At 43.0% G+C, this 12,144-nt stretch overlaps 1 protein-coding gene across 1 annotated transcript in view; it reads left to right on the top strand.

The window, feature by feature from the left end:
• fbxw4 (F-box and WD repeat domain containing 4) overlaps positions 1 to 4,526 on the top strand; it is a 43,460-nt gene extending 38,934 nt beyond the window's left edge. Inside the window, exons 8-9 of the mRNA XM_034552781.1 lie at positions 2,872 to 3,013; positions 4,327 to 4,526. Of these exons, the coding sequence (XP_034408672.1) occupies positions 2,872 to 3,013; positions 4,327 to 4,461 (277 nt within the window). The 3' untranslated portion in view covers positions 4,462 to 4,526. The remainder of the gene's footprint in view (positions 1 to 2,871; positions 3,014 to 4,326) is intronic.
• Positions 4,527 to 12,144: the final 7,618 nt, after the last annotated feature.

Raw genomic sequence — 12,144 nt, 5'->3', positions numbered from 1 at the left:
ATCAGCCACCAGTTGAAACCAGCTGGTTGTCAGCCAATCAGTCAAATACATCTATTTATTTTTTTTGCCAGTCCAATTAACGAACATATGCCGCATGATGGTTTTTACGTTGTGCAGACAGCAGCACAAGCACACACAAAAAGTCAAAAAACAAATGTAAGTTGTTCAATAGTCAATAATATGAGCCTACAATTGAATTTAAATTGTTTTTATAGTTCTTAGAGATAATCTTTTTTTTTATACAAAAAATCACAATTGGCAGCTTGGCTTGTCTGGTTCTATCTCCCTCTCTCTCTCTCTCTCTCTCTCTCTCTCTCTCTCTCTCTCACTCTCTCTCTGTACACACACACACACACATATATATATATATATATATATATTATATAGATATATAATTCAAACCCGCAATGCCAGGTGAAAATTGAACTCGGGTCTCAAGTCCATCCACCGGATTTATCTCACAGTGTATTTGATGTATTTATGCGCACATCGTTTGCTTACTTTATTATGGGATGTGAAATCCGCCACAGTTCCCTCATTACTGTCTCTTGTCAGGATGCAACAGCTTCAGGAAAAACATTCATGGTGTAAAACTGTTTTATCTCCAGCAGTGTGAGCACGGAGCCAACCTTTAACCCCCCCCCCCGCGATATCCATATTAATGCAGCAGCCCTCACTTCGGTATATGCCGGCAACATGACTGGGAAGGGCAGCTTATTTTTTGGACAGCAGGGGTTAGAGGGGTTTCAGGTTGTATTTCGGGGGCGGATCAGTCAAGTAAGACAAATCAGATCTGATTGGCAGATCGCTCTGGGGACTTCGCGAGGGGCTGGGTCGGGGTGAAGGTTGGCAGAGGGGGGTCCCTCTTTAGATATCAATAATTCATGCGCCCAAACCGAACTGGCCTAAAAAAAAAAAGGCTCCCAGGGTCATCCAGGAGGTTTAGGTTGTCTGGAAAGTTGGGGGCTCACCATCAAAGAGAAATGCACTGTGACAGATAAAAAACAAATGGTTCCCATGGTGCTTAATAGATCTTATGAATAATTGTTGTTCTCTCCTCTAGTCACATATAGTTAGATAAAATCACAATATATTTCATTTTATATTGTTATAACTATGTATTATATTATGTTGTGATAGAGCGCATTTTCTCTCCCTACAAATTAAATACCTTAACAACATCAATGGAAACTTAATATTGACATGTATCTGATAGTGGAGACGTTTCTATTGTCTCACGTTATATACCCAACCATAACAGTATGTCAAATAGCATAATGGGTGAGGAATATCAAATAGAGTGTCATGTAATGGAAGTTATATGTTCAGTAGTAACAACACAGCTTAATGAAGATGAGAAATAGCTGTATTGGTTTTGTACGTTGGAATGAGGTTCAATGAATCAACTTTCAGCTCAGTAATAATGTGACGACATGACGCCGCCGTGACCGATGTCCACACAAACGATTCGAATGAGATTTAGTTTTTCACCATAAAGTTTTGACTCATTGCATTTCGTTGCAGTAAAACACGGTTTATTGCTTTTGAGCGTCAGTATATATTGTTTTTCTTCTTGCCACCCAGCACCATTTCACACAGTCAAGTGTGCGTTTCACCTTCAGGATGCAATGACAATGGGTGACCTCCCCATGTTCTAGAATTAGAGCGTGCATTTGTATGTATCATCTGTGTGTGTGTGAGTGTGTGTGTGTGTGTGAGAGAGAGAGAGAGAGAGGGAGAGAGAGAGTCCAGACGTCTTTGCTGCCCCATTGTCTGCCCCTGGTGTCTCTCCATCACTTATTGATGAGGCTGCACTAATGGAGGATCGATGTCTATTGGCAGAAAATACTTATCCCCAAAATACTTCCCCTCTCTTAACCACAGCCCCCGCCACCGCAACCCTGCTCTGCTCCTCACTCAGCCCCCTGCAGCATGTGCACACACACACACACACACACGCACACACACACACACACACACACACACAAACACACACACAGCTTGACCTCCTTGTTAACAGTATAGAGTTTTTTCAGCATTGGCTCTAAAAGCTCCACAAAGTCCACACAGAGATGCAATAGTTAGAAACTTTCATTTGCAGTGATCTCGGCTGCAGGATTTTTGATTTCTTCATTTTAGGCATAATTGTTTTAAATTAATTCCAACTAGCCAGATTCAAACAAACTACTGGGGGCCTTGGCTGTGCGTTGGAACCATGACACTTTAAGATGGATCCGCTGGTATCACTTTATTTAATTTTATAGGGTCAAATTGGAGACGGTGTTCAATTCTCAATTGATTAATTCCAATTGTGTGATCATGTAAATTACTCTGAAATCAACTTTCTAAAAACAAAACATAATAAATGAAAATAACTGTCTCTATTTTCCCTTCACTTCAAACAGTCACCAATTGGCGCCTTCAAATAGGAAATCTGTTGACCTTATTTAGGTAATCTTCATTTGTCCAATACATTTAATTAATTAATATTTATGTAATAAATAATAAGTTCAATATTTAAGTTATAGAAAAGGAATAGGACACATTTTGTTGCATTATAATAACTGTTTTAATGTGATTATATAACAACTTAAAATAAATGTTATTTTTGCATTGATGTAATGACCACAACAATGTCTTATAACTTATAAACACATTAAGATGCATTGTATCAGTGGGTATAATGTAGTACAACTACACTATTATCTTTTCATCTGCAACAAGGCCTCAATGCCTCTGGACGAAATATGAAAAGGTCAAACAAAACCTTCTCTTCATCACGAGAAGTCCAGACCGGCACACAGAACCGGTCATTATGCGGCGCTTTCATCTCAACGCGTGTGTGTAAACTCTCCCCTCCTACCCAAACAGGAAGTGTGTGATGGAATGGGAGGAGCCTGACGACAGCGCGCTCTACTGCATCCAGACGGACGGGAATCACATGATCGCCAGCGGCTCCTCTTACTACGGCGTCGTGCGACTCTGGGACAAACGGCAGACCAAATGCCTGCAGGTATGTCGGCTACAGTGCATCCTCAAAGAGTGAATTGTCTTCAGGACCATGCTTTTAAAGACCCATTTAAAACAACAGATTAACGTTTGGGGTGCTGGCCGGACGCCGGCTTACGCGGCCGAGAATGTCTGCGACCGTCGGACCGAGCCTCCACGAGTTAGATGTTTTTTTCCCGCATGGAGTGATGCTCTGCCAGTCCACCACTTCCTGTATCCACGAGACAACATGCATCAACATAAGTCATTTGAAGTAGATCTGATAAATTCCCTTCATCAGGAGTTCAGTAACATATAGACATAGACCACAATGAACGGAAAAATCCCTCAAAACTCAAAATGGCCGACTTCTGGTACAGTTAAGAGTAGCGGTTCTCAACTGTGTGTAATACACAGCGCTGTGCCATCAGTGTCTGATTTAATATATAAAAAAATCCAGCTTATGACACACTTATATTTTATTGAATATTTATTAAATAACTGGTTCTAATTTTAAATATATATATATTTTTTTATCTCACGTACCCCCTGGAGTGCCTTCACGTACACCCAGGGGTACAAGTACCCCCATTTGAAAACCACTGGTTTAGAGTATGGTCCCAAGAGAGTTATTTTTAAGTTTACATGTGTTACATACGCCTCCCAAATTTTGTATTTCTTTGTCAAACGAACTGCGCGGGGCTGCTTTGCTGAATGTTTGTCGAATTTCCCCCTTAGAAGTTCATTGGATTCTTTTCTTCTAAACACAATGAGATTTTTGGCAATAATGTGTTTTTTACAACATTTTAAATGGCGGAAAATCTAATTAGGCGCATTTTGTTGCCATGATTTACTTTTTTTTCATGTCAATCGGTCTTAGGTGGCAAAAAGACATTTTTTATACCTCTATGCAAGCCCCCAAAAATGTGTTTCTTTGGAGATAAAAAGAATAAGAATAATTCCCAGAAATACAATAGGTCCCCTCTCTGACGCTGTCGGTGCGAGGGCCCTAATAACATTTCTGAGTTTATAAAGAATGAAGAACTCGGAAGTAAGTCTTACTTATTCCTCCTGCTTTGTCTCAGTGAGGAGAGAAGTAAACTCAAAAAAGAGCTTTTGGTCATTGAATTAGGTTTCACTTTCCTTTACATGTCCATGTTCACAGTAAACCCGCTCCCTCGGAAGATATAAATGGCTTTTTCTAAAAAAAAAACCGCTATGATTCTTAGTTTTCGGTGATTGAAACATAGTTGTGAATATTGTATTCCATATTGCTGCCAATGAATCCCCCTAAATGTTACTCACACTTTGTGATTTCATGATCTGTTTTGTGTGCAGTTCTTCCAGCTGAGCGTACACCCGGTGAGCAGCCCGGTGTACTGCCTGAGGTTCAGCAGCTCTCACCTGCACGCAGCCCTGGCCACCTCCCTGCACTCACTGGACTTCAGAAAGAACCCCATCCGCATCAGATGATACGCACATATACACACTGTTCAGATTCATCTGTTTAATAAAGCTGTCTATTTTCGCGCATAATACCCTTTTTGAGAGGAACTGCTTACTCTAATCCGGCAACGTAGTTTCCACAATTTTGGTTTTGGAAGAACGGAGTTTTTTTTAAAGTTTTTTTTTTTACATGTCACAGTGATATAATATTCCATAAAGTGGGTGGACTTAGAGAGAGAAGAAGACGGGTCAAAGCAGCAAAGGGCCGAGATATCCTTACTTTTAGTCCCTGGTGTGCTTTTAGGCTCCAAGAACCCTTACTACTACATTTCCCATAGTGCAACCAGACAGCGTCTTTCATTGGTTAATGCCGGGCTGCAACCGTTGGGTCTAAAAAGTGAAGCGAACAAGGAAGTGCCTTGAATCTGCATTCTTTCTAATTGTCATAAACTTAACTATTACAACTCAAGTGGTTCATCTTGAAAAGTAGAGATGATGAACACAGGTTTATCACAATGTTGTTTGTTTCCACATATATATATATATATATATATATATATATATACAGTATATATAAATATATATGTGGATATATATATGTTTATATATGTGGATATGTATATAAACTGCATATGTGTGTATATATGTCTATATATATATATATATATATATGTTTATATATATATGTTTATGTACGTATATATGTATTTATATATCATGCATGCAATGTATATGCCAAGTAGAGGCCTACATGAATCAAACTAAATATGTTTATGGTTATTATGCTGGCAAGCGGACTAATTTTATCCCTACACACTAATACTAGCTGCTGTTCCTGTGGCTTATTATCCATAATCAAGATGAATATGGATCCACAAACCATGTAGCAGAAAGTTAAAGAACACACAATGGGGCAACTGTGGTGAGCAGGGTCGTCCTTCAATCAGAGGATCGGCGGTTCGATCCCCTGCTCCGCTAGACCATGTCGATTTGTCCTTGGGCAAGACACTTGCTCCCGTAGCTGTGCCTACGGTGTGTGAATGTGTGTGTGAAGGTTAGTTGGTCCTGATGGGCAGGTGGAACCTTAGCCCCTCCCATCAGTGTGTGAATGGGTGAATGATGTCAAGTAGTGTTAAACCGCTTCGAGTGTTCTTCGAGCGCTACACAAGTAAAGGTCCATTTACCATTTACAATTTATTTGTTAGCATTTGACAAATATCAATGCGACTTTTTGAATAGCAACAATCTGCATTTGATAATCCGAAAAGGCGCTTGAAAGTCAGCTGGACAAGACTTTTATCTGTTGGAGGTGAGAAGCATGCTGCTGCCTGCCGGGGGAAGAAGGGCTAATCCGTTAGCTTGAGGCACTGTGAGCGCAAATGCTCAACACATCGGAAAAAAAACAAAATCATGTGCGCACACACTGCAGAGCCAGTGAGAAAGTAGAAACACAGCTCCCCCCCCCCACACACACACACACACACACACTTTGGAGTGGCTGGATCCACCCCGAAGCGTTTTCAAGGGATTAAGGCACATTAGCGTCTTGACAAAAAAAAACATCTCATCACTGTGGAAACACACTGTTTGGGTTTACATACATTTGACCCATGCACCTGAGATCACACACCGGAGGGGGATCAGAGCTATTGACCCCCCCCCCCCCCCCCCCCCACACACACACTCACACACAGACACACACACACACACCAAATCCACACCGTACAACGTTAGAATCCATTTGATGGACGCGGATCAAATCTACGTCATCGCACATCTGGGATGATCAAACCACACGTACAGTGCACCTGGAGTTTTACACACAGGGACGCTGTGTGGTTGTGGTTGGTCAGTTGAAAGGAATGAAGGCTCAAACTGCTCAGGAATGCAGAGGAGATTTATTTTAAGTGGCGGCAGCAGTTTCATTTCTTGTGATGACAGTCGTGGTTTCTGGCCGTCTTTTGCAACCAGAAGCGACACCAAAGGGTGGACCAAAAAGCTTCCAATTGTCTTTCATCGGAAATCACCTTTATTGGACAAATATTTATACCAGGCAGCAACCTCCGGTTCAGAAGAATGAACCCAATGCGGAATTGTCTTGCAGTTTCTCTGTTGACCAGCCATTGGACTTGTAGCAGTCGCCATGTTCCCAGATCCCAGAGAGTGAAATGGGATCACAACTGATAAAACTGGGTGAAATAATGGACAACATTTTTAGAATACGACTGAAGTTGGACAAACAAGACCCTTTAAGTCGCTGTGTAACGACAGCATTCAGATCGAAGGTGTGCACGTGTTAGAAACACACAGTAGAAGTCTAGCGGGGCCCTGTATGAGTCTGTGCTCTAGCAGCCACACATGTCCCGGGGTTGTCCACACACTGCGAGTCTGGGCACTGGCCGTCCCCGCTGTCCATTAATGGCATATATTAGATCATGTCGTCCATTAGCTAATATGCCAGGGCCACATAAGAGGAGTGGCCAGGCTGCGTACAGACATTGCACACCCATGCAGGAGATGTGACCCCCAGGGACTCCTGACACTTGAATTAATCATCCAGGGCGGGGACTGGCGCCTCCACAACAACACGCTACACGCCAGATTTTCTTGTTGGAGGATTTTGACAAACATGATCAAACAAACCACACCTACTGTACACGGTCTAATAAAGCTTATGACAGCAGCAGTAACGGTTCAGTACACGTGATACAGTAAAGAAGGTTGAGTATACAGCGGCCATTGCAATGTCCCTGGTTCAGTCACCTCTCTAGCACTAAGCACTCCAATCTGCCTCGTTGTCAATGTTAAATGTCTCTTACTGTATGTTTGTTGATGGTTTTATGTTGTTTCTTTTAGGGTTTTTTGTATCTATCTTTTTTTTATCTAACCAACCTTTGGTTGATTAGATAAAGGTTGGTTGGTTAGATGTGTGAAAGTCCCTCCGACCTGCCCGAAGTATACCTTTTCAATTATAATACTCAAGCTACACCATATGCATAGGTATATGTTACTACCAATAATAGCCGCTTACTGCCATAAATGCCAACATCTCTTTCCTGGCACCTTAGCAGCTGAAGAGTAACCAGTACGAAAACTTCATTTACAATCCCACTGACATTTGTAATAACCCAAATAACAAGAAAGATTCTGCCTGCTTCTTTTACCAAAAACACTCTAATATTGTTGTTTATTCAATATGTCTGTCTTATTGGACAAATGGACAAAACCACATTTCAATGACCAAAGTACCCACGCTGCCACTCCGGAGAACCTCAGCTTCTACAACATGTGTGTTCCCTCTGTCGGAGATGTTTAGGTCCAAGCGGATAAACGAGCCTGGCATTGAGCGCCGCGTTGTCTTGTCTGCACATGTCTGTCCTCCTCTGTAGTGTCACTCAGGGTTTGGGAGCTTAGACCGCCGCCTTGCCCTCTCATCCCCGATACCTGTGTGTCGGGTGACATCATCCATTTCAGAAGGTGCTGCTACATCATGAGGCACAAAGCTGCTGTCGAGCGTCGGCCCCATAAAAAAACACGCCGCACCGTTCACCCACACACTTCAAACGAGTCTTTGTTTTGTTTTTTTTGGGGGGGGGGGTCTTTTGAAGCAGCTGCATTTGCTCCGCCTCTCTTTAGCTTCTGTCTTTCGTGGAATATTGTCGAGCACACCGCGTTAACCTTTGACCTCTTTTGTTTTAGTTGATTGGCAGCCATAAGTCTAACATATGATTGCACATTTAATGTATACATGTCCACAGACGGGACAGACTGAGGCCCGGTCAAAGTGTCCAAACAATTCAACCTGTTGAGGCTGCCGCTACTGTTGTGATCCTTAATTCTTTTTTTCAGGTAAAACAAGTCCAGGGAGTCGGTTCTGGGTGGACAAATTAACAGTTTTCCATCAAGAAATAGTTTTAACACAGAACTACCTCCAAAACTACAAACTGTGGGTCTTGCATATCTGTTTGTGCGATACAACACCGTAGTCAGTGAGCTTTAGCTCTAGTTTTTTTTTTTTACTTACTACAAATATAATCTAACTTTTTTTGACTTCTTTGACGATACTGATATGACTGTTTTTGACTTGTTCAACACACTAGGAGATTTTTTGACATGCTATACCATGCTAACGGGATAAGCTGTTTCCACCAGCTTCCAGTCTTTATGGGCTGACCTGCAGTCTGACTCAAACTCTGTGCTTAACACACGAGCACGAGTTCTACCTCCATCTCCTTTATTACATGCAAGCAGTTTTCCCAGAATGCATTAGCGTTCTTCTGTCCGTCAAAAGGACTGTAAACGGCAATTGGTCAGCACTCGGTTGACACCTCACCTGAGCCTTGAGTGGGAACTTCCACGGGTATCGACTCCGAGCGCCGCTCCAGCTCGCCTAAACAAACACGGAGCGACCACTGCCGGCACCTGTCCCACGTGGAAATCCACCGGCCTCATGACTCATTCCCTTTCACACAATGGCTAACCTGTAATTTACCCCCAGCACTTAACAGCAGCGCCACCGTAACACGAGGAGACGCAAAGAAACGACCGCTGTTTTCTTTGGCCAAGTTCACTTGAGCTGAATGGAGCGGACCGTGTCTCTTTTCACTGGATGCGAGGCTTGCTTCCTCCAGCTCGGAGGCCTTCACAGGCCGGCTCCCCGGCTGCTGGCGGTGGTGGGAGAGCCGGGTTGGGGGGACGGGGTGACGGGAGGATCAGATATCAGAAGCAAACACTCGCAGCTCGAGGTTTTCTGTGTGGTTTCTGGTCACGTTATTGTTGGTCCAAGGCTGGCTTTCCTGTGACCTGAGGAGCTTCAGCTTTGGGCTTCAAGGGGGGGCACTTGACCCGGAGAGTCCTGCTGAAGACATATGTGTACCAATGGCGCCATCTGGTGGTCCCACGGTGAAGTTCACATGTTGATCATGACAGCAGATAGTCATGGAAACACTCTTTACCTTGAGATCATAACGCTGTTTCACCCCTTAATTCCCCATTTTAATATTTTTTTCCCTGTGAAAGGTTATTTTTGGGGAGTTTTTCCTGATCCGATGTGACGTCCTGGGACAGGGATGAGGCAAATTTGTAATTTGTGATATTGGGCTATACAAAATACACTGAATTGAATATTGCTGTGGGTGTGAGAAAACTCCAACAAGGGAGCTACATATGAAATTCATTTTCACATTGGAACTAACTGAAAAACTGCTTTGTGCTTCTGTTACGTCCAAATTAATCAGAATCATTAATTCGCCAAAAGTACGTTGCACATAAAAGGAATTTGACTCGGGGAAAGAGGCAGAACAATAAACATAGACATCGAATAAAATGTATTAAAATATATAATAAAAACAATAAACATGCAATAGATATACTGTATATGGTAAACAACAAACAGACAACAGTACTTTAGAACAAGTATATATTATAAGTGGCAAGTGTATTTTAATAAGAAAAGAATAGATGTACAAGGGCTGCGTTCTTCTGGAAATCCAAAGGTGTCACTTTATACCGCTTTGTATCACGAAAGCACACATTCACGTGTGAGATCGATTTTGTCACTTAAGACGCACTGCATTCTTTCATTTTTCAGATGTCACACTTTATATTACTATTACACATGACTCGAAAGGGTGAAAATAGTCACCAACGAATACGCTCTATCCCTCTGTTTGAGTAACCGTTGCTTAAAGCTACAGCGACCGGCTTTTTTAGTACATTTCTGTCTATAAATGTTAAAAAATATATTTGGATCGACCGACTATGTGTGAGGTCAAATAAATGTCTTTATGTATAGTTTTGTGGAATATAAACAGACTGCCACACGTGTGTGTGTGTGTGTGTGTGTGTGTGTGTGTGTGTGTGTGTGTGTGCGTGTGTATAGCTGCACCTTCTGTCACATCAGGAATACTCATATCATCTAAAATACCTTTTATAAGATAAATTAACTGTGTCTGTGCCCCCCGCCCCCTCCCCCAGCCTCCCATACCAAACCCTCATGGCTCTTCTGCCCCTCACCTGTCAGTCATTCCCGGGTCCCTGGTGCTCACGGGACCACAGGCCTGTCGGACCTCCAGCGGCCCCTCAAAGACATATCCTCCCTCCTGTCACACACACACCCGTCCCCCATCCCTCTCGGGCCCTGCCAAACAAAAATAAAGTCACATTGAAGGGAGAGTGGCCGGGGCTCCTGCTTTGCAGATCAGTCAGTGGATACCTGATTGTCACTCACGGGGCCGGGCCCTTAATCCTATTGTCTCTCCGACAGGATTACTCTCTTGTGGTCCTTCTCTCCCTGTGGCTGCGCACGGGAGAAAGGCCAGATTAAGGGGATTAGCGCGTATCCTCCTGACTTGTCAAACTGGGATGTAAGGAACCATTGACTTTCTTGGGGGACCCTGAATGAGCGGAGGCAGAGAGGTGCCTAAAAGAAGAGGTCATGAAAGGCGGCGAACAAGCCGAAAATTCCCCGAAAGGACAATGTGATTTGTTTGCTTTTGTCCCGTCGGACTGGGCCGAAAGAGTTCAAAGGAGAAGAGAGCGCCCGGCCAAGAGAGACGGAAGGAAAGGGGAAGAGAGAGGAGGGGAAGTTAACTCGGCCGACTTTATGTCACTACAAAAGAGATTCATGACTCTGCTGTACTTCAACTGTTAAACTGGCCGACTTGTGTAGAGTGAACACTGGAGGGGTCAGAAGTCCAGTCCCTGTAGCGTCCAGTCGGTCCTCGGCCCAACATGAGAGGACCTGTCAATAACACGGTCATGGTCCGTGTGCTCTTTGATAGTTTGTTTACGGGCAGAAAAGAGAAACCCCTCGCAGCCTCGTCCTCCCCGCCACCGGGAGGATGCTTTTTCCTGCAATAGAGCAGGCAGCTGGGAGACGGCACCCCCGCTTAGGTGTTAGCTTGAATCTCCCCCCAGCACCGGGGGTTTTGATACTGGAGGTCTGCTTAGAAAATAGCAGTGTTTATTTGACTGGCTCAGAAAACCTTTTTTCATAATAATCCTGAGATCCTTTTTGAGGCATGTAATAGGCATTCGTATTTACAACATGAATATTATGAGAAAGATTTTCAGGGGGGAAATAAATCTGCTCTAGTTTTTTATGAATTAACGAGATACCTCGAAATCCCAAGAGAAGATCTCATTTACTTGAGAGCTTGATTTCATGGAAGTGGACATGTTCTGCTTGTTTAGTTTAATCCTGATTTATTTGGGTTTGGGTTTCATGGATTTGGATAAATGTATACGCACTGTTCTTCTCCGTTGTCTGCTGGTGAAGCAGCATTGGCTGCCATCTTGATAGTCAGGAGAAGGTGGTGGAGAGGAGGACACTGAAGAAATGATTGTCCATATTGGATAACCCGGACCACCCTCTCCACCACCTACTGCAGGGACAGCGGAGCACGTTTTACAATAGACAGGAGATAAGGACAAGAAGACAAGGACAGATACAGGAGATCATTCCTGCCCAATGCAATAACGCTTTATAATAAATCACCTCTGGTCAAATCACTCAACTATGACACCGTTACACTGTTTGTTTTGCAACATCTTTGCACTACTGTTTTGTTTTTGTAATTTAATTTTTACTATTATATTCTATCTATCTATACCTGTAATTAATGTAAGTAATGCCATAATAGAGAAACAGATTGTTTCCAATGCAAACTTTTCTCAGATTACTACCTCGTTAATCAGAAAAACAGGGCA

This window comes from Cyclopterus lumpus, chromosome 15, assembly GCF_009769545.1.
Source record: "Cyclopterus lumpus isolate fCycLum1 chromosome 15, fCycLum1.pri, whole genome shotgun sequence".
Lineage (NCBI taxonomy): Eukaryota > Metazoa > Chordata > Actinopteri > Perciformes > Cyclopteridae > Cyclopterus > Cyclopterus lumpus.
Note: the sequence above shows the minus strand (reverse complement) of the source record. Positions and strands in the feature narration are given on the sequence as shown.